The sequence below is a fragment of the Pan troglodytes genome, chromosome 3 (assembly GCF_028858775.2).
Source record: "Pan troglodytes isolate AG18354 chromosome 3, NHGRI_mPanTro3-v2.0_pri, whole genome shotgun sequence".
In the NCBI taxonomy this organism is placed as follows: domain Eukaryota; kingdom Metazoa; phylum Chordata; class Mammalia; order Primates; family Hominidae; genus Pan; species Pan troglodytes.
In genome coordinates, this window is record NC_072401.2 from 61,171,031 (window position 1) to 61,197,725 (window position 26,695).

The following is a 26,695-nucleotide window of genomic DNA, read 5'->3' on the forward strand; positions in this document are numbered from 1 at the left end:
TCTTTCTCTTCAAACCAATTTACCTTTCTGGTAAAAAATTCACCCTCCCAGAAGAGGGTTGATCCAAGAGACTCAAGTCCTTTTATCAATTTTTTATCTAAACTTGCCTCAACATTGCGCAGGCAATGTCAGCTTTCCCATTAGATTACAAACTTTGCTTTAAAAAAATCCAATCTAAGGCAAATACAAAAAAACTGGTGTAGGTCCCTATAATGTTTGAAGACCAGCAGGAGCTCCGTTTTGTTCACCCCACTTTTATAGCATTGTAAAAGCCTTTGTTTTTACCCTATCAATTTTTATTTTATTTATTTTATTTCTTAATAATCATCTAAAGATTTCCACCATGATAGATGAGTCCTTTGACTCCCTTTTACCTTGCCCAATTTTTTAATTACCCTAATGTTTTAATAACATCGGTAAGATCCATGGGGGACAGCAAATTTGGGAAGGCTTCTCAAACAGCTCTTTGATTCTGCAGGAGTAATGTCACCTGGGATGCCCAGGTAGAAAGGGCCCCCTTAACCATACCATTTACTATGACCAGGGTAATAGGTATATTTAATTGAATAATATTCTGGTCATCATAAAGCCAGTTCCATATGGCTTGCATATGAAGCATATCAGGTGCTTCATCTGGGGAACTCCACCTGGAATTTTACAGGGTGAGTTGGGCAGTCCATTTCTCAGGTAATCAAACGTTATGGTGGCAATTATTCAGTCCACTAGGCTGCTTGTGAAGCTGGGTCACATATACTCCTCAGTGATTGCTTAATCGTGAGCTGTGGGACCTGCATAAACCCATGCTTTTTCATTCTGTAGAATTTAAAATAAAAAATATTGTCCTTAAAGTAGTTATTTTTCCAGTCCATTATAGTAAAGGTTTCTCAGGAAACTGATTATATTATTCTACAAAGGAGCAATTTCTTTACATTATACCCTCTGGGTTTAATAGTTAACTTCCTTTTCTATTTAACTGCATTGGCTATCTTCTTGGTAACTACAGGTCTCAAAGGTACCTTTGTTGCCCTGGCTTAAGATGTATGTATGTGTGTGTGTGTGTGTGTGTGTGTGTGTGTGCCTGTGTGTGTGTCTAGCTTTGAAGCTAGTGGCCTGAGCTGAGAGTCCACATGTAAATTTGGTCAAGCCTTAAGGCAAAACTCCGCACTCTTTTACTTTCATTTTAGAGATTACAGATAGCAATAACCAAGGGAATTAACATTTTGTAGTTTTCTTATTAGTTTCCATTTTGTTATGCATTCACTGAACTAACTCCCTGGGAGTATGTCTATCATCCATCTCTAAATTCCACTGGTAACTTTTACCTTTAGTAACTGAATGCAGCCCAGCTGCAGCTTCTGAAGATGGGAGACCATGTAGCCACCTGAGAGTCAAAAGTTTCTCATTTCCTGAGTTTTCACTTTTCTCTTTATCCATCTGGTCATATATATATGATATATATATCATATATATATATGTATGTGTGTGTGTGTGTATATATATCATATATATGATTCACTTAAAGTTTGTCAGAAATTTCCAGTCTTTTTACCAAAAAAAATCATTATTAAAAGCTGGTGATTAAGAATCACTGACATTCAGGTGTTTGGTATTGTAGTTGGAATTTCTGTGAAATGGGCCAGAGACTCCCATTTGTAATACAGAATTATACAGTAAATAGTTACATAGCTGAATGATCATATTTCTCAGGTCAAGGTTTAGGTAGGACACCTTTTGCCCTGAAATCACACTGTTAAATTGATGTGCTATTTGTAACTGGGTGTGAGGAATTCTCATCATCACTTTACTATGTCTCACAGGGAGTGCTTGCACCTTAGTGGGAGAGGCTTCCAGGCCTTTCTCCAGAGGAGTTCCGGTAACAGTCTTGAGTAGCTTTCTCACATTATATACAACTCTTGGTAAAGATGTGCTTGCCTGGAATTGATTGACAATTATTCTGACTTGTGGTTCCCAGTCTATGACAATTTTTAAATTTAAATATTTTCAAATGTAATGATTGGGGTAAAACTTTTTCTTAAGTGTTCCTTACAAATGAAGAAAGAAAATATTGACTGTGCAGACCACAAATTGCTGAGTATTTTTTAAAATATGATTTTTAATCTTAAGACCTCAGCGTCAACATGAGAGTCACTGTAGTACTATTCCAGGTAATACATGGTATATTCAGGTATTGCATGTGATTGCAGTAACTTGTAGCCACATTTAATGTAACTTGTGTTCAGTGTTTTGTCTCACTGGCCTGATGTCCAGAGCCTTCATCTACCCAGTGTTAAAATAATATATCCTCTGTTTACAGATTCATCACTGATGTGGGCTATTTTTTTCCCATTCTGTGAAAACTTTACAAAAGTGATACAAGATCAATGCAAGAGCCGGGCACGGTGGCTAACACCTATAATCCCTGCACTTTGGGAGGCCGAGGTGGGTGGATCACCTGAGGTCAGGATTTCAAGACCAGCCTAGCCAATATGGTGAAAACCCATCTCTACTAACAATACAAAAAAAAAAAAAAATAGCCACGTGTGGTGGTGAGTTCCTGTAATCCCAGATACTTGGGAGGCTAAGACAGGAGAATTTGTTGAACGTGGGAGGTGGAAGTTGCAGTGAGCCAAGATCGTGCACTGCACTCCCACATGGGTGACAGAGCAAGACCCCATTTCAAAAAAAAAAGATCAATGCAAGAAATTTTATAAACATATGAAAAGTTTTAAAAAGAAAATAAAATGCTCCTATAATTTCTGTCCCAGAGGCGTTACCAATGTAAAAATGGTATATTTTCATTATGGTTTTTATTTTATTTATATAATATAATGTACATATGTGACATTTATTAAGAAAATTTTAATATTATTGTATGTACCTTTTCATCTTTAAATAAGTTGACATTTTGCTATATTTATCATTTAGATCCTCAGTTTCCAGCTAAACTTGTATTATGGGTGCCAGTGTAATTAAATAACAATATTTGTTTGATAAAATGATTGTGATGGTATGACATACACAGAGTATAAGTATTCCTTAATTTAAGATGTTTGGATTACTTCCAATGTTTATATTATGAATATCTTCCATAAATATTGAATATATACATCTTGATTTATTGTTTTCTCTGCATGCTTTTATATAACATATTATGACTCCAATGCATTTTTAAAACACTTGGTACTTTTTGCCAAATATTCTTTTAAAATATACAGAAATTTTAAAAGAAACTCATATTCAATTGAAAAGCAAGCAATTAGGGGTAAAGTAACAATTGATTTATGTAATAAAGAATTAGAGAACAGGTTTCACAACTATTGACTTGGATTCAAATCTTCTTTCTGCAAGCTAATAACAGCTATTATCAGTAATTATCATGAGTGTACTACTAGTCATTCTTTTTCTTGTTCTCCTTCTCCATCTACTCTCTTTGCCTTCCTAATGGCACTATCATTTTCCTTAATGAGAATGGGAAAACCTTTCAAGAATAGGGTTAGATAGGGGCCAGGCATCGTGGCTCATGCCTGTAATTTCAGCACTTTGGGAGGCCAAGGCGGGAGGATCACTTGAGGTTATGAGTTCAACACCAGCCTGGCCAACATGGCGAAACTCCATCTCTACTAAAAATACAAAAGTAGCTGGGTGTGGTGGCCCACTCCTGTAATCTCAGCTTCTTTGGAACATAGAATATGTGTGTGTGTGTGTGTGTGTGTGTGTGTGTGTGTGTGTGTGTGTTATGTAGTTTTGCTTTTCTTGACCAGATATGCATATCATTATGCATAGAATATATGTCCACTTGAAATTCCCTCTTCCCATTTCAGTAACCGCAGGTAAAAGGAAATTCTCTCACAGTGGTATCATTTTGGTGTGTGGAAGGGGGGTGGTACAGTCCAAAATAATTATTCATCTTACCAATCATAAGTTTTTCATGTCCGTGAGTCTTGGGGTTTTCTCCTTCTCTCTTGAGATCTGGTGAATTCAGAGTGACATTTGTGTATTTGGATAGCTACTAGTTGTACTTTTGTGGGGGAATTGATGTGGGGTTTTAAAAATTTTATTATTTTGTTGACATCACAAAATGCCAACAAATTGACACTTGATATTGTTGAAATAGTTTTATGAGTTTGCAAACCATTATGTTTTTAGAATTTGATGTCTACTAAATATTAAATGAGCTGCACATTTCTCACTTAAATGTTCTTTATAATTATTTGGTTGTGTGCTTTTTCTAGTAAATAATTATTATGTACTGAAGCCATATGTTTCTAACACAAACTTGAACATTTCTATTCTAAAATGCACCTCAGAAAATAGGGATGATATAACTATATATATGTCAACTTCAAAATTTTAGTTTAGAAGTATATGTAAACTATATTATTCTATGTGGCATTGCATCTTTATAATGAAGAAAGTTTTTCCTCTGTAGGAAATGGAAGAATTTGTCCAGAGCTCTGATGAGGATGGTGTTGTTATGTTTTCTCTGGAGTCAGTTGTGCAAAACCTTACAGAAGAAAAGGTTGATCTTATCACTTCAGGCCTGGCTCAGATACCACAAAAAGTCAGTAGAACCTCCAATCCTTATAAGAAGCTATTCACACAATGGAGAAAGTATGGCTTTCCATTTGGAATTTGAATCTCATTTTTCAATTCGCATAACAGGCATTAGATTTACATAACAATTTGGAAAGCATTATGGTTGTGTATGTGGACACAACTGATTATTTGCCTAGTGATCTTTTCTATTACTTTAGTAACATATCCCTTGCTTGTCATTTGTTAATAATAAAATAAAAATAGTGCATTAAGTCCCTATTCCACATTGCAGGATTTGAAATCTTGAGACATATTCTGATGACTCCAAAGGAAACTTTTTAAATACACTAGCTCAAATGAACATAAAAATTGGGGAATGATATAAGAAAGAGAAGATTCATGCTCAATAGTATTCTCCACGTATTTGATTGTATAGGAACTCTATTCAGTGTATTTGAACATAAAAGTAGAAGCATAGATTTATGTAGTCTTTGTAATAAACTAGAGTTTTCCTATAGTTAAAAGGTAATTATGATTTTAATATTATAGTCTAACAACCTGCATGTAATTCTTTATGATATTCAATTAATTTTGTTATTACTGTAATTCTAGTTTTCCTCTCTTTAGTTAGTGCTATATATACATTAGCCTAGAGGTTTTTTTTTTTTAATTTTATGTTTAGTTAAATTTCAAAACACTCAATGAAAGCAAGTATGCTAATTAGAAATGTGAAATTGGCTTAGTCATGAGATTCTCTTTTTGGGAGTTCAGAATATCCATGTAATCCTTTGTTTTCAAGCATATGTTTATCATATACGTTTCCAGAAAGAAAAAAGTGTGGAACTAAGGTACAAATACAAACAAAATTTAACCTTCAACAGTGAAATATAGGTAACTCCTGTCTCTTTGTTTTTTAATTAAAAATAAATGAAATAAAGGAGATAAGGAAGCATGAAGAGAAAAGACAACCAACTATCCAAAACCAGACAAAAGCCAAAGCAATGTTTGTCTCTGGGAAACTATAAATTTGATAATAGAGCTAGAATGGGCAAGTGATTTACATTTACACAGAAGTTGTGTGTCTGTAAGAAATTTAACTTCCATATGCTGACAAATTAGCCAACACTGCTTTTTTTTTGTTATTTTTGTAATCTCACTCCTAGATGCTTTGAGTTTGCAGGAAACAAAATAATAAATGGTATACCTAAGAGTTGAATGGTATACACCCTTTTAAAAGATGACTGTCAACAGTCTATTTCTTTCAGTGATTACAAAAGACTCATATAAATGGTTTATGTAGGAGTTTTCTGAATTAATTTCCATGCAGAATGCAATATTTAATAAAAGGTAAAACAAATGTGCTATTAGAAGTTTTCCTCTTACCTTCTTAAAGTATATTCTTTAGTATTCTTAAATATATTCTTTAACATTCATATTCTTAAACTCCAATACTAATGATAAACATTACTGAATAACTAAAGTGTGAGTCTTGGAAGGGATGCACCTTCCTGCATCAAGCACCTCACCATCACTCGAGTGTCCTCTATTGATGAAGCTTAACCTTCAACTAGCTGGCAAAGGAGGAATGCTTACAGGATCCTGATTCAGTATCATAAAGCTGTATTAGGATATGAGGGACGATAAATTGAAAACTGGTGAGGCATAAAATTTCAAATTTCTCATTTGTTATTATTTTAAAGTTGTACCCTAAGACATTGAATCTTGGTAAAGTTTGGATAAGTAGGAGGCATGACTTTCTTTTTTGAAAGTGGGGGCATATAGAGGTTCAGACAAAGGTGAGTTTAGATTTGGGCTACTGAGTCCACAGTTCCACTGGTGGTCACTTGTCTAATGTCCAAATATATATTAAAAATTGAGATACTAGTAGGTTGGATTTTTGATTTCAGTAGTTGCTAGCTCGGACCTGGTTAGAGGGATTCTTGTTGTGCTGGGCCTGTGGGTGCCCTTCACCTATCACCACTCTATTCATACTCCCAACAAACCAACACTGGAGTCGCCAGTTATTTTGTGCTTTACCTATGATAAATATTAATTTTTACCAATTCAAATTATATGATGATATATAATTGATTTCATTGTTAGTCCCTAAATAATAAACTGATTAATCACTTTTTGGGTTTATGATCCAGTCAGAAATTTGTTCACGTACTGCACTCATTTTATCAAGTGATATTTTTCATTAGATTCTTCTTTAGTATAGAGACTTTATTAAGGATAAATTTGTTATTCATAAGAGATCCAGAATCCTAAGTCATCATGACCATGGCTCAGAGTGACTAGCAAAGAGACAAAATAATAAAGGTCAGATAAACAAGTAAAACTTAATGAATAATCCTTAGTCAGGTAAGGTGAACTTTGCAGTTGGATTGATCAATAATAAAGAGGACATGCAGGTTGCAAGAGTTAGGACAGAATGAAATAAAAATTGAGATAATCACATTGAATCAGGGCATAAACACTTTAACAAAGCATATAATGGGTAGTTAAGACCAAGAAAACAACTAGAAACAAGAGAGCTTTGGAAGAAAAACTAATCAGTAAAGCTTTAACAGAAAGCAATTTTAGATTTTAATCAGTTTACTGGTAATTTTCAGAGCATTAAGTGATTCTTCTTGTGGGCTGTTCAGTCAATCATTCATTTCCACTTTATTTTATGTAATCAAACAACATTTCATATAATTAGGGAGCACATTTCTGATTTCAAGAATATCTAATTATTTTTGTATTCATCCTTCTCACCTCATCCCATTCTTCTTTTATGTTAGTGACTCTTTCATCCCTGAACATTTGAATCATTCTTATATAAAAATCTCATTTTGTAAAGTTATGGTGGTACATACCTGTAATCTCATCCCTTTGGGATGCTGAAATGGGAGGATTGTTTGAGCCCAGGAGTTTGAAATCAGCATGGAGAACACAATGAGATCTCATCACTACAAAAAATAAAAAATTAGTTGGACATGGTGACATGCACCTATGGTCCCAGCTACTCGGGGGGCTGAGGTGAGAGAACCTCTTGAGCTTAGTAAGTTGAGGCTGAAGTGAGCCATGATCACATTTCAATATAAGTGCAACAAATTTCAATACAAGCTCATATGGTTTATATTATTTTTTATTTCCCCTAGTGTTTTCTTCATTGCCACAAAATATTTCTAACCATTAACTGGGTGGTAAATCTCTGAAAAACAAATTTTTACTTGACAAGGTAGACTTCAAAAGGATTTTTTTTTGTCACAGGAAGAAAGAAATCTTGCATCACAATATTTATTGCTGGAATCAACTGAAGTATCCCTATCTATCAGGTTTTCCAGCTTCAAATCTCAGATATAACTAATCCCTTTTTCCCTTCTTTCCTTTTCTAGCAAACTTCCAGAAACAAAACAGACAACACTTTGTGATGATAAATAGCACAGTTGCCACACAGGCCAGCAGGAACCCAATCACATCCAAAGAGTGGTACTGGAACCAGGTGAGGTCGTGGGCTGCAACTCGAAGATGTTTGGCTCCTTTGTGGCGCATGACAAATTCAATCCAGAAGACTGCTCGATCCAGGGGCTTCACTGGTTGATCATGATGAATTCTTGATAATTTCATAATATTCTCTTTATATCTGAAGGATAAAAATAAAGATACCAACACTGAAAGTAAGTTAATTTGCCTGTACATATCAAGTCTATGAAAGGCTTTTAAAGTGTCAAATAATTCAAATTAAATGTTAAAGAATTGATATAGCATTTATGTATTTTAATTTGAGTCATCATACAAAGCTTGGCTTTTAAATTGGACTTTTCTCATTGACACATATTTTTAAAGTAGAAAAGGAAAGTCAGGTGAGAAAGTTATTTTTTTCAAGCAGAGAAAGTATGAGGCATTTTTAATTTGTTTTTAATTTTTTAATTTTAAGTTTTTGTGGGTCCATATTAAGTGCATATATTTATGGGGTATATGAGATGTTTTGATACAAAGTGAAATAATCACATCATGGAAAATAAGATATTCATTCCTTAAGCATTTATCCTTTGTATTATGAACACATTCCACATTACACTATTAGTTCTAAAACAGGCATATTAGAATGTGCTCAATATCATGAGCCATTTTAAGTGCTGTAAGAAAGATGTGAAAAATGCAATCTGAGAATTAACATCTCTAAGTTCCTAAAAAGGAATTTTATCATGGTGAGTGACATGCCTCATAGCTAGTCACTTTGCTTCTAGATTACTCTTTTGTCTCCTACTGTTTCCCACCCTGTAGCCAGAATGATGTTTTGCAATTAAAGTGAGATTGTGGCACTTTCCTGATTAAGATTTTTGCCTGGCTTCTCATTATTTTCAGAATAAAATCCAACTCTGTTATTTGGTCTACAGAACCCTACATTGTTAGACACTGGCAAGGTCTTTTTCTAACACTTTTACCTGCAGACTGTCTTCTAGATTGGGCTTCTATTTTTCTTTAAGCTTCCAAAGGTGTTCTCATCTTAGCACTTTACACATTTTATCCCTTCTCTCCCGCTCTTGGAATATTCTTTCTTGCTATACCCAAGGCATGCTTCTCTCCCTTTTTGTGGCTTCCCTCTAAGTGTTACCTCTAAGAGAGGCTTTTACTGGCCACAATCTGATGGAACCTCTAGGATTTTCTCTGTTTTCTGTGCTTATTTTCTATTTGATTCCTAGAATTTTTAAAATGATTTATATATCTCATAAAATATACATTTAAATACAAAATACAAAAGATAAATATACATACACTAAGTGAATAGTTCAAAAATGGAAGATTGTCTTGAACATTATCTTGAGGCAAAGATACCAATTTACCTATTGTTCAGTTCATGGTACAGGAGATCACAATCTGCCTAGAATAGCTGTCTTTTTCTGAACCATTTAGTCACCACTTTTGTCCACCAACTAAAGAATAACCTGACTTTGAATAGCAACACTAGTTTTGCTTGTTTATGTAATTGAATTATATAATATGTACTCCTTAGTGTCTATTTTTTTAGTGTAACCGTTCTTGGGTAATTCCATTGCTGTGTAGTATTTTGTTGATTGATAAAGCACAAACTATGTCTTCATTTTATGTTGAATAGATATTTCGGTTGCTAACACTTTTTGGAACTGTTGATAATTCTGTCATGACCACTCTTCTATATACCATTAGATTTATATATTTATACATATCTGTTGGGTATATAATTGAGAGTAGAATTGCTGAGATAACAGTGCATGCATAATTATGATTTACTTCTTGACTTTAAATATTTGAAGTGTATTTTGTTAATTTCCAAAATTTAAAGATATTTTAGTGATATCTTTAACCTCCCTTACTTCCACTATGGCTGGATCATATAGTCTTTATGATATTGAATCTTTTTATATTTCCTAAGTCTTGATTTATTTCCCACCACATGCCACTTCAAATGACTATTAACTATTCAACATGCTCTAGGAAAATGTGTCTTCCAGTTGATATATACGTTACATATATGTGCATTGTATATGTACGTGTGTATATCATTTTACATTATAAGATTCCATTTGTTAATTGTGTTCTTCAAATGTTTTATGTCCTTACTCATTATTTTCTTGTTTTTTCAAAAAAGTCTGTTTAGATTGAGTGAAAGTATTTGTATAATCACATTTAAATCTACCACTTTGTTTTATATTTCTTTTCTATTTGTCCAAGTTGGTTTGTGTTTCTATTCAATTATTTCCCATCTTCTTTAAAGGTGTTTTGATCATTCTTCTCCTTCTATTGTCTTTGTGATAAAGTATTTTTAGAGTATTTCTTTAGATGATACCCTCCTTACACAAAGGCCAATGAACTGATAAATGAACAACTAAATTATGACGTATCCATATTACAAAATATTATACAAGTGTAAAAGGAAATTAAATATTAAAACACACAACAACATGAATTAAACTAAAAACCATAAAAAAAATTAGGCTAGGTGAAATGTCATTTACACAGTACCCTAGACTGTATGATTCCATTTATATGAAACATCTAGAGAGAATAATCTATAGAGAAAGAAAACAAATTGGTGTTAGACTATGACTAAGCAGTCATGGGAGGTGATTTTGGTGTCATTGCAGTTTCTTTTGCTTTGATAAAAATGTTCCAAACTTATACACTGGTGATGACTTCATGACTCTGTAAACATAGTAAAAATATTTGGAATTTTTGCCATAAATAGGTGGGTTTTATGCTATCAAAATTAAATCTCATTTTCAAGTCTGTTACAATAAAGATAATAATAAAAATTAATTTTTCAGCAAGAAAATAGTTATATTCTGAGATTTTAGATATTTAATTAAAACATTTTATTGTATTATTTCAAGATTATTCTTCCTTTCTACCATGGATTCATTATGTCAAATTTCTAAGAAATGTATTTTTTTATATTATCTATATCATTTTAAAATTATTTTTGTTTAGAAAACTGTTTCACTAACTGGTTACTCATTAGATGTATGGGGTTCAAATACAATTTTTAAATAACAGATAAAAAGTAAAAGCAGATTTCGGATTGGTTAAATCATTTAAATTCTTTCAAAATCACTCTCTTATAAAAAGGATGAAACTCATGCTCACTATTGACAAGAAAAGCTATCTATTAATACCATCTAGTGAAAAATATTGTTCTACTCACGAAGGATCATTAATTACTGTCTTCAGTGCATTCAGCAGGTCTGTACTCGACATTGTGTTGAAGTCCAATCTAACAGCTGCTCCCTTGGCCTTCATGTGAGCAATATTATCAGGTTGATCAAAAAACAATGGAATGCCCACCATAGGGATCCCATGGTAGATTGCCTCATAGATGCCATTGGCTCCACCATGAGTTATAAAAGCTCTGGTTTTTGGATGACCTAGGATTGGATGAATTTTAGCAAAATTATTCATAGGAATAAAATGAGATGCACAATGAAGGGCTCTGAAAGTGACAGTGTTTTATAGATAACACATTGAACTAATTTGCTATTACTTTTCAGACTTCAGAGGAAAAAAAGGTACTTGTGTTGGAGATGTAACTGAAGGCTATATGGTGGTGTGACTTCAGACTGCAAAACTTAATACAAGATTTCCAGGTGGACTAATGAAAAAGAGCATTCTAGATTTTAAAAATGTGCACAAAAGAGGACAGCAAAGAGATGGGCATGAAATGAAGTGTTATTTTAAGTACAGTCACAGAGTGTGATATGTGGGGTGTGGAAGGCAGCAGGCAGTGGCTTGGTGGTGGTGCTAGGATTGAGGAAAGACAGGTCACACTTCATCATGAAATGTGTCATTACTTTAAGATTAGGAATTTAGTCCTCCAGAAAATACAGTCACTGGTGATAGAAGAGCTATTATATTTAGTGGCATTTGAAATAACCCTGCAGGAGAGGAGAAAACAGGTGTAAAGTTGTAGAAATGGGAGACAGAGGGACAGCCCAGGAAGATATTGAAAAATTCTGTGAGGTATAATAGCACCTGAAATAAAGATTACCTCTGATTCTGACCACAAAGAATGTGAGTGTATATCATAAAATGCCAACAATTATAGCATATTCTTTTCCCCTAGGACTGGAAAATAAATATAAAGAAGTTCTTTTTTGTTTTCCTATAAGAAATATTCAATAAGCATGCTTCAAGATGAACTATTAACACTCTAATGTGCAGTTACTAATATATCCAGTATTTGTTCACCAGAGTGTTACCTAGAAGGTCATTCTGGGGTATCCACTTGTACAGTCGAGTATTGAGACCTAAGGCATCTGGCTTATTCCCATCAAATCTCCAAAGAACCTGTCACAGTAAAGAGAATATCTTATTCCATGAGTGGAACTCAAAAATTGTAGAATGTTAGAACTGTAAAAAGAGTAGAAATGAAATCAAGGGATGTTAGTAAATAAATCTACTCAAAGACTGATGTAAAAAGAATGACCACATTTTATTTTCTGAACTTTTATAATGATTTAAGTATATAAGAAACCATTATTTTCCAAAGTAATACCTTAGAAAAATAAGATTATCAATGAAAAGTTCAAGTATTTAGAAAATTTTTATGCTTTTTAAAAGAAGAACTACCTGCGGCTAACCATCGAAGAAAAAAAGTTTAACATCACACATCATTAGAGAAATTCAAATCAAAACCACAATGAGATAACATCGCACACCAGTCAGAATGGCCATTATTAAAAACTCAAAAAATATCATGATGTTGGCGAGGTTGTATAGAAAAGGAATGCTTATACTCTGTTGGTTGGAATGTAAGTTAGTTCAATAATTGTGGAAGACAGTGTGGTGATTCCTCAAAAACCTAGAGGCAAAAATACCCAGCAATCCCATTACTAGGTATATAACCAAAGGACTATAACTTGTTCTTTCATAAAGATCCATGAAAGTATATGTTAGTTGCATTACTATTCACAATAGCAAGGACGTGAAATCAACCTAAATGACCATCAATTATGGACTGAATAAAGAAAATATGGTATATATACACTACAGAATATTATGCAGCCATAAAAAGAACAAAAATATGTATTTTGCAGGGATAAGGATTGAGCTGGTGGCCATTAGCCTTAGCAAACTAACATAGGAATTGAAATCCAAGTGTAACAAGTCCTCACTTATGAGTGGAAGCTAAAAGATGAGAACACATGTACACATAGACGGCAACAACATACACTGAGATGTGTTGGAAGGTGGAGGATGGGAGGAAAGAGAGGATCAGGAAAAATAATAAATGAATATTAGTCTTAATACCTGGGTGATGAAACAATCAGTACAACAAACCCCCATGACACAAGTTTACCTATGTAAAAAACCTGCACATGTACTCCTGAACTTAAAATAAAAGTTAAAAATAAAAGTTAATTTAATTAAAAAAATAAAAATATTCTAAAAAAAGTATAAAAAATTATAGGGAGTCATTGTAATTCTGGTATACAAAAAAGTAACAATTTAGTAATGACCTATATGTTTATTTTGTTTTATGTATTTTATGTTAGTTTTCATCTTCAAATTTAATTGTAATGTATTCATTTCTTTTTGAGTAATATGAATAGTTTCAATATATCTACTTGTCTGTAAGTTATTATATTACAGCCTGTTGTCCTTTGATCGACAAAATAGCAAGTCTATAAAATAAGCTACTTACAAGAAATAAATAAATGCTGCAAGGGTTTTATGTATAACTTCATTGGAATTACAAATTATCAAGCACTACTTCCAAGAAAAATTTCAAGTGACAATTTTTGACACACATTCAGAGTATTACCAACCAGTATTGCTAATTTTGGATTTTTTTTGGCATAGAAGTAAGGAACATGTTGGTATCATGAATAAAAATAAAGCTTTTGAATAACCTCAAAATTGTATTTTCCTGAATTTGGTCAACAGATTATTAACACTTAGACAAGGTGCTACAAAGCTTTGACAACAGTGATTAATATATTCTGCTATAGCCAAGACATTTTTATGTTGTTACTAATTTTGAAACTCCAAAGCAATCCTCATAAACTGAACAATAATTTACAATGTTTAATTTTATTTGCTACATCAGTGTTAAAGTAACTCAGGTTTCAGCAAAATTTAGAGGTCATTACAAGAAAGCTTTATCAGATAAGAAATTAAAATGTAATTGACAAATGCACAAAGGTCACTGGTTTATTCTATATAGAAGAAAATATATTCCTACTATGTTCTATGGAGAGGGCATCTGAACCTGTTCCCCTGCCTGGCTTCCTTCTGTTTGTCTCCTTCCTATATTTCCTTCTGCTGCCTCCAGTGGGAGGGGTTGTTAATCTGGTATTTAGTGCTGAGTCCTTGTGGGGCCACATTTTATACTGGACAGGATCCACCTTCAGGTCAGGATCCATCTGCACCCTTTCCTTTTCATCTTCCTGCTTCAGATATTGGCGGGGCCCAGTCCAGCAGGGCAAGCTGCTTTTTCTCTTTCTCTAAATCTACCTGGTTGTGTGGGTACTTGGACTAGTTGTCTGTCGGCCTAGGCCACTCTTTCTCTGAATAGTAGCCTGAACATCATTCAGATAGGCCTATTCCAAAATGTAGAGGAAGTATCTGAGGCTGGATAATATGGCAAACCTAAACTGCATGATGCATGTCAGACTTTTTGAAATACCTGCTATTGTTATTGTGCTACTGAAGTCACCCATTAAAACGTAACTTTTTCTGATAACATCTGTAGTGTGTACAGTGCCCTCAGGAATTCTTAAACAAAAGGGTCAAATGACAGGGGCAGAATTTTGTGATAACTCTTACCTGATCCCAATAACATGATAATATCGATACTTCATCTACATTTCTTAAATAAATTTATTCCTGGTCATATTATTAATGTCAAATTTATTATCAATGAAAAACAGCCTATTACTATAGCATCATCCATGTATATTTTTGATTTTGAACTAATATCTGAGATAATTAGTGCTTTCCCAAAAGCTCTAATTTTTAGGCCTGAACTTTCTTTTTTATTTGTCATATTCATAAAGTTTATTTTAAAAAATTGTTAAAAACTTACCATACAGGAATATTTATTAATATACTTAAAAAGTTTGTTCCCTATGCTGAAGTAAAATACATTAGTGACATCTTCCAGGCACCATGTTTATAAAAGTAAAACTTCTAGGTCCTGAAATATACTACAGTAGAGTCTATAGTTTACTAGTTTACTTTTTTTGAGACAGAGTCTGGCCCTGTAGCCCAGGCTGGAGTGCAATGTTGTGATCTTGCCTCATTGCAGCCTCCGCCTCCTTGGTTCAAGGGATTCTCCTGCCTCAGTCTCCTGAATAGCTGGGGTTACAGGCACACACCACCACTCCTGCCTAACTTTTTGTATCTTTAGTAGAGACAGGGTTTCACCATATCGTTCAGGGTGATCTCGATCTCCTGATCTCGTGATCCGACCGCCTCGGCCTTCCAAAGTGCTGGGATTACAGGTGCGAACCACCATGCCCAGCCTATAGTTTACACTTTTAATCACAGGACTGGAATTCATTCTTTTTACTCCCCTACTCTCCACATGTGCCAGTTATTATTCCTATATTAATGACATTCAATCATGCTATACTACCACTGAACCTTAAATACAGTATATGCTGCATAATGACCAACAGAGCCAGTCTTCTCTATTTGTTGCCACATATTTCATATAAGCATTTGACTTAAAGTACAAACAGAAATACTACATTCCTTAATTGTAAACATTCACTAAGGGCTTCCAGAGTACAAGTAATAGAGGTGGCCCAAGAGTTAGTCAAGTGTTCTTCACCCATTGGATACTGCTGAGATTAGGAAAACTCTTTTGAAGAAAATTATCATAAATCTTACTTGTATTTCTACAAGAAAACAGTTCTGGATATATATTTTTAGTTGAAAACACCTGAAAGTCATTCTAAAGACTACATTAAGCACCATTTTCACTTAACTGAAATATACTGAGTTAAATTCAGCAGTAGGTATGACTGTTAATATCAGAAATTAAAAGTAACTGTGGGTCTCAAGTTCCCTTTTGTGGATACATATGGAGTACTGAATTCCCACTGATGCTAATAGGAATCACTCATGCATACCAAAGGTAGTAACTCCCCCAGGGCCACATGCAACCCCTTAGTCTGAGGCACAACTATTACTTCTGTCAGTGGATGCTACACAAGCATATTTAAGGTTGTAGTCAGCTATAAATAGTTCAGTCTAGTCTTTAATATTCTTTCTATGTAGATCACAAACTTTAACAGCCTCTTTCAGTAGTTTTCCACACCAGTAAGGCACTTTATCTTACCTTTTGTGGGATCTTGGCAAGGGCTGTTGCAATTACGTTGGCCCTTTCTGCTGTCATGTTACTGACCATTGACCCCAGAGAAAACACCACAACACCATTTTCTCCAGAGCTCTGTACAAACTCCTCCATTTCCTGTGAAAAAAAAAATTGTTTCATCACAAAAGAGTATCACCACAGCAGGCACTACCGAAAGAATTGGTACAAAATATTAAAGAGAGAAAATCAAGTATTTTGAGGAATTATTGGAGTAAATAATATTTTTTAACTCAATCACTCAGTTTCTTTGCAAGAAGATGTATGAGATATTTGGCCTCTGTTAAGGATATTTGTGTAAATATGTGTGTGTATGTAGGTATGTGTCTGTATGTGTGTAATTGAGAAAAGAAAAGGAGCTATTACATTGTAGTCAGGGAGATAATGTTAAAAAATATACCCAGACTCTTCACTTATAATACTATAATTGCTACTATAAGTCCTTGGAAAAGTGGCACCACTAGGGTTTAATCCTATATTTTTGTTCTACTAAATCACTTGTGTTTATTTCAGGCAGGTTTTCTGTAGAATTCTTTTAGTTTGAAGTCATTAGTGTTTTACTTCCCTAACTATGAGTACTGAGGAAAAGCTACTCACAGTTGGGATGATTTTATATCTACATTTACGTTACTCTACAATGCTTTATGCTTCACTTAAAATTTGTCAGAGTTTTCCAGTAGTTTTTCAAAAAATAAAATAAAAAATAAAAGCTGGTGGTTAAGAATCACTGACATTCTGGAGTCTAGTATTGTGATTTGGAATATTTATTAATCAGTCCTTAGAGTCTCATTTATAATACAGAATTGTACAGTTTATAGTTGGTAGTTGAATAATTGTACCTTTCGGGTTTTTGTTTAGGTGGAGCACCTATTGCCCTGAAATCACACTGTTAAATTGATGTGCTGTTTATAACTGCATGTGAGGAACTCTCATCATCACTTTGTTGTGTCTCAGAGGCAGCACTTGCACCAGAATAGGAGAGGCCACCAGGCCTTTCTTCAGGGGGATCTTGTCTCTCTTTTGAGTAGCTCACGCACACCACATTACACGCCTGGTGAAGATGTGCTTGGCTGCAATTGATTGAGAATTATTCTGACTTGAGTTCCCCAATGTATGCCAATATATAAATTTAAATACTTTCAGATTTAATCATTGGGGTAAAACTTTCCCCAGTGGTTTTTAATAAAACATAGAAAAAATGTGTCTAAGTGTAAACTGTGCACCACATATGGCAGAACGTTTTTTAAAATGTGATTTGTAATCTTAAGTTAACCTGAGAGTCCCTGTACTACTATTCCACATAATACTTGGGGCATCTAGGTATTGTGTGTGATTGCAGTTACCTGTAGCCACATTTAATGTAACTCGTGTTCAGTGTTTCACCTCACTAGCTTGATGCCAGAGCCTTGTTTTTCTATGCAGTGTTGAAGGAATCTAACCTCTGTGTAGAGATTCATCACTGATATTGACTGGTTGTTTCTCCTTTTGTGATAATATTATAAAAATACTACAAAATTAATGTAAAAAATTTTATAACAGTATGAAAAGTTTTTTAAAAATAATTTTTTCTAAAATTTCTATCTAGAGATATTATTTATAGAAAATATGTATTTTTTATTATGGATTTTGCCCTACTTATATAGGTCAATGTACATATGTGACACTTATTTAGAAAATTTTAATCTCATTTTATATACATTTCCTCCTGCAAAATTTGCCATCTTGTTATATTTATAATTTTCTTATTCACTGTATGTGTATTATGGCTGACAGCATAATTGAACATTTCATTGATAAAATTATTTTAGTGCTATTGTAGGCATATGTTTCTAATCATTATTTAATGTAACATGTTGGATTACTTCCAATGTTAATTTTGTGAATATTTTCCATAATGTTTAATAGGTACACCTTGATTAATTTTTTTATGATTTCACATGACTATATTATAAAACTAATAACAATATGTATTTTTAAAACACCTGATACATTTTGTCAAGTGTCTTATTCTCTTCAAATATATAGAAATTATCTGAGAATCTAATATATAATTGAAAAGAAAGCAACCTGGCTTAGCAAATATTTTACATAATAAACAATTAAAGAACTGGTTTCACAACCATTGACTTTCATTCAATGCTTTCTGCAAGTTAATAACAAGAGCTAGTATTAGTTATTACCACTAATGTACTACCAGTCAACCTTTTTTTCTTGTCCTTCTACATATCCTACTCTCTTCCTCCTTCTACTGGCACTATCAGTTTCCCTTAGTGTGAGTGGGGAAATCTTTCAAGAGTAGGGTAGAGTGGCATATATTTTTCATTTGTCTTACCGCAACTTTTGTCTCTTGAGAAACTGACTATATAAAGCCTATACAACTTGCATTAAACATAGATACTGAGTTTTAACAATGGAACAAATTCTCAGTTTTATGCAAGCAAAAATGATCTTTTAAGAGATTGCATAATAATGCATTGAAGAAGCCTTACTTTTTACATATGCCTTAAAATGTGATGTTAATTAAAATATATGAAGTTCTTGTATTCCTTCAAAAAGAATATAATCTTTTATGCTGACGGAATTTTTTTTCGTATTGAAACTAAGGGCACTATTCAGAAACAAGTGGCAGAAATTATTTGGTCTTTATTATACATGCATTGTTCATTATCTCTGTGCTTCTCTGTCAGTCACCTATGATGTCAAGATGAGTTCCCCCAGGAAGCTTTATTGAGTTGCTTGTCATAAGGCAGAAATCATCTCCTCTAATAGGATATGTTTATGCTCTAAAATGTAAAATTCTGGGATCTCAATGCAGAATGATTTAAATGCTTTATTAAAATCATGTGAACCCTGTGTTTGTCTGCACATATTTGAGGCACACATTTATATTGTTGAGGAAGTGTTTTAAGCTGGAATACTGGTGAAGATCCTTATTACTTATGGAAGAATTTTAGAATTTCAACTAGCTTATCTTGCTGTCACAAATGATATGTCTACTTTTAATCAAGTCCAAGGGTATCTGTCATCTATGACTTTCCAAGATAATATAACCTTGATGTGCTGAATAATCTGGTTCTCTTAAATGAGGAATGATATCTCAAGTGACTTGCACATGTTAAGTAGCTAGTAGTATTAGTAATAAAATAACCATAATTGCAAAATTAATAACATTTCTGAGTCACTGACTATATGCCAGAGACATTTTAAGTGTTTTGTCTGTGTTAATATTTTTTCCACACAACACAATATGAAGTTGGCACTATTTTTGTAAATGTAGGCATAATTATTTCTATCAACAGTGTAGTCCACTTTTTCATCATCTGCTACCTGAATCCATGAAAAATTTCCTGAATGTTTGGGTCTTTACAGTCTGGCCCTTCTGCAATTTAATCCATTGAATATCTTGGAGGCTTTTCTTATAAAAAGAATCATTTCATATATCCTTATTTCTGAACTCTTTTTAGGATGTTTTCAATGTTCTTAATAAATATTTCAACTCCTAATACGTACCTGGCTCTAATTTACCTTTTAGCATCATCTGATTCTTAATCATTCCCTGCAAACTAAACCTGAGGACTTGAGAACTGTCCTGACCACTTTATCTGCTTTCCCTTTTTGTCTGCCTCTCCCCGTCATTCTTTTCCCTATTCCTGCATATTGTTCAGCTCTCATCGTACTCATCAGTGACTCCAGGATACTTTCTATTATCTCCACTGATGCTTTCTTAGCATTGGGTTTTTTCTTGAGATAATAGTTTTTATATAATATTCATTACTTACTTATATTCTATATTTCAAAGTAGAATATAAGGTATGTAGGGACAGAAACTGTGTCTATTTTTTTTCTCTGAAAATTCTGCACTTACCTGTGTTTTGTGCTAATCTCTTTGTAAATATTCTTTGAATGAATGACCAATACCTTCTTAGGTGTTGCATAATCAAGACTTTAATTTAACCAATCCTATTTTCAAAGTTTCTTTAGTATTCCTCTCTATTTGTAACATGCATAAAACTCACATATGTGTGATAGTATTAACATGTACATGAGTTTCTAATTGGTATCTGCTTTACCCCACCTACTTCCCATCTTTTTTCAGTGTTAGTCAAACACTCTGAATGAAGACTATAGAGTCATTTCTACTGAAATTTGAAGCCAACAAAATAAAACCAACGAAAGTATGTTTACCTTAGGTAGAGGTTTGGCAGGTTTGCAGTGGAGTCCTCCAACAAAATCAACATTTGGTAAGAATGGATGAGGAAATTTAAAATTCCAGGAGTTTCGCATAAGCCATATGTCAGCTTTCCTCATTGTCTCAGATAAGGTAGTGGGTCTTCCTGATAGGAATAAAGAAAAGAAGAAGTGGATGACATAAGATAATTACTTTATGTAATTTTCTGAAAGGGGTTAGAATAATGTAGGCAAAATTGTTGGTAAAGTTTGTGCGCTTTGAGAAATATGTACATATATTCATATAAAAAAATAATTTATTTTTTATGTATTCTATATTTTGCCCTTGTTTATTTATAAGAAAGGCAAAGTAGTGGGAGAATTATGAGGTTAAGCTACATCTCTAATGTCATGTCAGTATACTCACAATTATTAAAATAAGTCATAGAGAATTAAACATCAATTTATTTTCTCTTTAAAGCTTCAATAGTAGCCTCTAGATATTTAAACAAATCTTTGAGCTCCATAATCAATTAATTCTACAGTAACCATAGAAACAATTTTCTAACAAACAGTCTAGTTTACACAACTCATTAAGCTAATCCTTTTATCTTTGGTTCTTCAAGTTAACTGTGGACTATTTTGTGAGTATGGCTGAAATCATTGTACCAACTACTCATTTGGATCCAAGCTAAGATCTTAATAATATTAAGTAAAAATATTTGTAAATTATAGCTAGAAATTTTTGAGAAATTATTGAAATAGAGATCTGTACTCGACCTTAATCAGTCTCATATTTTTAAATAAAGAGACATAGTTTCAAATAAACTATATAGATATAACAACCTTCACACTTCAACAAGATGATTGGACTTTAAATAAAAGATTTCCAATTATTTAGTGAAGGAGTATAGAAACATTTGAAACTTCAAATTATCCTTATTGATTTTTGCATCTGAGATATAGACATTATCTCTCTCTACTGTGAAGACAACCTCCTGGTAACATGGGAACATCTTTTAATTTCTAAATAAGACAACTGAGATTTAGAAGGAAAAATTTCTGCAGTTATATAGATAGTTGTAGAAAAATGTGTAATTACTCATTCTAAATCTATGCATTCGGTTAGATGTTACTTGACGGATCTTGCTGTTTTTAAGATCTGAAACATTCTATAGTAAAACAGATATGTAATTGCTTAAAGTCTTAGGTGTACTAATATATAGGTTTATGATTTCCTGGGGTGTTCTGTATGAGTGATGGTCACAGCGTTTTCACTGACCCTATAATTTAAGCTTTTCTATAATATTTGTGAGATTGGTAGATCATCTTGTATTTTCATTTCATAAATTCATTTACCAAAAACTCCACTTCCCTGACTTTATGGCTTTATGCAAGTTCTGCTTCAAAGACACAAATAAGTTAGAGCTTCATGTTACTAACTGAAAAAATTCTTACCTAAAACTTCACTGTAAAAGTGATCCCACTTCTTCATATTAAATATTTGGAACCAAAAGTCAAAATAAAGCACATAGAGCATATTTTTTACCCTCTCCATGAAAGTCATTTGATCACTTAATTTTGACATAACAACAGGTACGTAGGAAGGAGGGAAAATAAATCCTCCACTATGCCTTTCAAATGAGTAGCCAGGAGTGAAGCTGTGACTGTACACAAAGGGTATGTTAAATAGCTCAGCCAGCAGCTCACCACAGGGTAAATAAGCATCTGCAAAAATGATGTCAAATCTTGACTCTTGTACTTTTTTCATAAGTTTCTTATTTGAAACTACATCTTTACAGAAGTTTCTAATTATGTCATTAATTGCCCACAGGATTTCTTGTTCTTGTGAAAAAGGTAACCAAAATGTATCTTTTTGAATTTCTGACAATCTCTTAACCAATTGCATGATGATATTCTCAAATTCAGTTTTAGTTAAAGATGTAGGATAAACTTCAAGTTTAAGAGTGGATGAGTCGTTGGGATCAAAAAGAATGGAAGCTGAAGATGCCAGTACAGTCACCTCATGACCTCTCTGAACAAGCTCTTTCAGGATTGTCTTCATATTCATCCAAAGGCTGTATTCTGCGGCCCATACCAGCACCTTTCCACAACTCCCAGAGCTAAAGTAAAAACTGAGTTGTATCAGCAGAACTGTAGTCCATTTCAGAGCCATCCTGGTGCAATGTGATAATTCTTTTCCAGTCACTGTTTCTTTCTCATACTTATATACGGAGATAAATCAATCAAGTTAAAACATAACTCCTGCAATTCAAAGTAAATACATTATATGAGCATCCTGAGTACATGGATGGCAAGGAGACAAAGTTCGATTACTTCATATTTACTCAAGGATGTTTGATGTTTCTTTTATGTTTATATTTGGTGTCATCCACCTAAGTTTAATGACCTTGCAAGTATCCTGTTTTATATAATGTATTTTATAATAGTGTCAAGAACAGTGGCAAGTGAGAGAGTCCTGCAGGCCCCTTGACACAGAATGAGAGATGAAGTAATTATACAATGCAAATAGAATTTTTGAATATCGTGGTTCAAGGAATATCTTGTAAAACTTTGTTGAAGTATAATTCACATACCATATGATTCATGAATTATTATTTAAAATTAAATATTTCCTAGTAAATTCACAGACTTGTGCATCCAACATAACAATCAATTTTAACTAAAAAAAAAAAATCCTGTATATTAACTGTCATCTCCCCACCTGAATTTCTGCACCCACACTGCACTGGGCAACCAGTAATATAATTTCTGCCTCTACAAATATGCCTATTCAGGATCTTTTTAAAAATAAATGAAACTATATAATATGTGGTCTTTTGTGGCTGGCTACTTTTATTTAGTTTAATGTTTTTAAAGGACCATCCATAGAATAGTGTACATAAGGACTTCATTTTTATTGCCAAATAGTATCAGATGCTACTTATAAGCAGAAATTATTTATTCACTTTTCAGTGGATGGACATTGATTTTCTTCCACTTTTGGCCATTATGAATAGCGTTCACATTTTTATTGCCAAATAGTATCAGATGCTACTTATAAACACAATTTTTTAATTCATTTATCAGTGTACGGACATTGTTTTTCTTCCACTTTTGGCCATTATGAATAGCGTTGATTAACATTGATGTACATGCTTTCTGTAGACATGTTTTTATTTTTCTTGGGTATATGCCTAGAAAGGCAATTATTGAATTATGTGGTAAATATATGTGTAAACTTTTGAGGAATTGCTAGACTTTTTCACAGTGGGTGAATAATTTTCTATTCTCACCAACAATGTATGAGAGTTTCAGTGTCTCCACCAACTTGCCAAACATCATCTTTCAAATAACAAAAAAGGTTATTTTTTATTTTAATTCATAAACACACTCTAACAGACACAAAGAAAGGAAAGTTTCCTTCCACATATTGGAGGGAAAAGGGAATAAATTAACCACTAACTTACCTAATACTTCACTGTAAAACTGATCACACTTCTTTTTGTTAAAATTATCAAATGCAAAGTTAAAATGAAGAAAATGCAAAAGATTTTTCATCTTTCTGTAAATGTATTTTGGTACTAAGTTCTGACATGACAACAGCTACATCAGAAGGAGGTAATGAAAGTCCTCCACAGAGTTCTTGGTACATACTGCCAGTTGTAAATGGATGATAGTAGACCAAATGTATAACAAATGTTTACCAGATTAAGCTGTTCAGATAGCAGCTCACTAATGAGAAATGACATCTGCAAGAATGACATAAATTCTGGAATCTTGTTGTTCCTTATAAGTTTCTTGTTCAAAACAGCATACTCACAGAGCTTTTGAACAGTATCAGAACATTCATAATATGTGTTTTTTGCATCTTTGAATCATATGCCAAAATGTACTCTTTGGAAACTTGTATGTCCATATCTTGATCAATTTCATAAAAATGAAATCAAGTTCATTCTCAGTAAAAGATGTGGGATAAACCTCAAATTTAACAGCAAATTGTTGGAATCAATGAGGATGGAAGCTGAAGGTGACAAGCCCAGTTACCTCATGGTGTTTCTGAGCAAGTTCATCAAGCATCATTATTAAATTGATATAAAGACGGTATTTCACTGTCCACACCAGCACATTCTCACAGGACTCAGAGCTAGACTACAACTGTCAGCATAAGAAACAAAAAAGCCCATTTCTTAGACAACTTGTTAAAATGCTATCTTTCTTTCTAACTTTCTCTAACTTGGTACATATCAATGTCAATCAATGTCACAATGATTTAAGTGTTGACAATAGAGTTTTTGGAAAGCAAGAGAATAAAGAAAAGGATGAATGATTTTGTGTTTGTATGTGTGAATAATAAATTTATTGTTATTTACTTATTGTAAATGTGGCTGTCTCCAGAACAAGAGATAATTTAATTGTATATAAAGAGTTTCTAGTATAAGAAAGCATCATTCTGTCCACAGTGAGGCAGCGGTGTGATCTATTCTTATTTATCTAAACATTCTCAAATAGAACATCTTCATTTTCTCTATGTAGTTTCACACTTATTATATTAGCTTCATTTCATGTTCCTTGACATTGTTTTTCTGACTGTAGAAATTCATTTTATTTTTATCCAAACAGATATGTTTTAAGTACAATTACGGTTACTTTGTTTCATTTGAAAATATTTTGTCTAAATCACAATAATTTCCTTTTCTGAATATTTGCAACATTGCTTACGTTCCTCAGTCTTAGAAAGTATTTATCTTCTAAATGCCTACTACTTAACTTGTTTCACAGATTGCCTTGTAATTCAGGCAAGTTGTACTTTTAAAAAGTCTCACCAGAAATTTACATCAAAGTAGAATTAGGAAGGAAAAGATGCATGTCACAAAATAGAGAAATTTGTTTTTATTCTATTAATAATCTGTTAATCTGAAATGAGGTAAATATTTCTTAAAAAGATATTTGAACACAGTTTCTGAGCAAATATTGCCTGCAGAGTGGCAATATTGTTCAATATTTTTAATGTCCTTGAGTGCAGGCATTATGTGTCACCCAGATTTCCCTTTTGGGAATATAGAAATTACTTTCCAGCTGATGAAGTGATGAACAACTGACATACCTCATCTATAAGCTCTCTCTCTCAGTACATCTCTGCTGAAAGCTATCTAGCATGTAGTGACTTTTCCAAGACAGCCAATATCCAATTCCTGGTCACGTGTAGGACTCCAAAGGCCCATTTTCCTCATTTCAACTTGGACCAACTCTGAAGGGCTAACTTAGCTTCAGAGTTCCCAGTGGGTGAGATGAAACCTATGCTGAGACTGCATGTCTTAGCATGCTCAGGGTGCTGTATAGAAAAATACCATACATTGGCTAGCTTACAGACAACAAACATTTATTTGTCACAGTTCTTGAGGCTGAAAGATTCACCATCAAGATGCTGGTATTGGGCATTCCTCCAAGATGGCAACCCGTCACCATGTCTTAATGGGGAAAATAGATGAATGAGTTATTGTGAGCATATTTTTCAAAAGAATTAATTCTATTAATGAGGACTCTGCCTTCATGACCTAAACACCTCCTAAAAGGTTCTGTCTGCTAATACAATCATTTTGGTTATAAGAATTTTAACATATTAATTTTGGGGGCACTCAAACATTCAAACTATTGCACTGAATTATGTACTATTTTGTTCCACTGTCCAATCTTGCTTCCTACTTTTTCACAGATGTTATTTTCAAGAAATCTCACTAATTATCTCCCTCAGAAAATATTCAGCTTCGAGTCTACTTCTTGGAAGCACCCAGCATTTGATAATATGCACCAAGAGAGGTCAGAAAAAAAGAACAGACAACAAAATGAGATTTTAGAGTTGGATCATACACTACCAGTTGTAATGAGAATCCTATCACTATTGGTACAGAGAACACAAATAGCCCCTGGAATGTGATAATTTAAATTTTTCATACTTTCAGTAATGGTAAATTATGCTGGTAGTATTTTGAAAGGGAAAGCTTTACTTATTAGGATATATCACAAATTTATCAATATGGGAAAAGTAGAAATTATGACCACAATAGAGGCAAATTTTTTTTCTGCAGAGTTAATGCTTGGGAGAAAATAATGGAAGAGTGAGGACCAATAACCATCAAATTAAGG

At 33.3% G+C, this 26,695-nt stretch overlaps 1 protein-coding gene and 1 long non-coding RNA gene across 5 annotated transcripts in view; one reads left to right on the top strand and one right to left on the bottom strand.

The window, feature by feature from the left end:
* Window positions 1–7,651: 7,651 nt before the first annotated feature.
* LOC461287 (UDP-glucuronosyltransferase 2B10) lies at window positions 7,652–24,871 on the bottom strand. Of its 4 annotated transcripts, none has more exons than XM_001163060.6 (6): window positions 22,007–24,871; window positions 20,567–20,715; window positions 16,349–16,480; window positions 12,261–12,348; window positions 11,210–11,429; window positions 7,652–8,167 (listed from the first exon to the last, which is right to left on the bottom strand). In XM_001163060.6, the coding sequence occupies exons 1-6, from the start codon at window positions 22,722–22,724 to the stop codon at window positions 7,888–7,890; spliced, it is 1,587 nt and encodes a 528-aa protein (XP_001163060.3). In that variant the 5' UTR covers window positions 22,725–24,871; the 3' UTR covers window positions 7,652–7,887. The 4 variants fall into 4 exon arrangements, with proteins under 4 accessions (XP_001163060.3, XP_054539025.1, XP_054539026.1 ...); XM_054683050.2 differs by having other exon boundaries at window positions 22,572–22,750; XM_054683051.2 differs by lacking the exon at window positions 22,007–24,871 and adding an exon at window positions 20,976–21,101.
* Window positions 21,140–26,695, top strand: part of LOC107974305 (uncharacterized) — a 62,958-nt gene continuing 57,402 nt past the window's right edge. Inside the window, exon 1 of the long non-coding RNA XR_001716946.2 lies at window positions 21,140–21,192. This is a non-coding gene — a long non-coding RNA (uncharacterized LOC107974305). The remainder of the gene's footprint in view (window positions 21,193–26,695) is intronic.

Coding starts and splice junctions, on each gene's coding strand:
- LOC461287 (XM_001163060.6), bottom strand. CDS start 22,724: ATGGCTCTGAAATGGACTACAGTTCTGCTGATACAACTCAGTTTTTAC. Junction 20,716..22,006: donor CTTTTACAGTGAAGTTTTAG/GTAAGAATTTTT, acceptor TATTCCTATCAG/GAAGACCCACTACCTTATCT. Junction 16,481..20,566: donor CTGCCAAACCTCTACCTAAG/GTAAACATACTT, acceptor TTTTTTTCACAG/GAAATGGAGGAGTTTGTACA.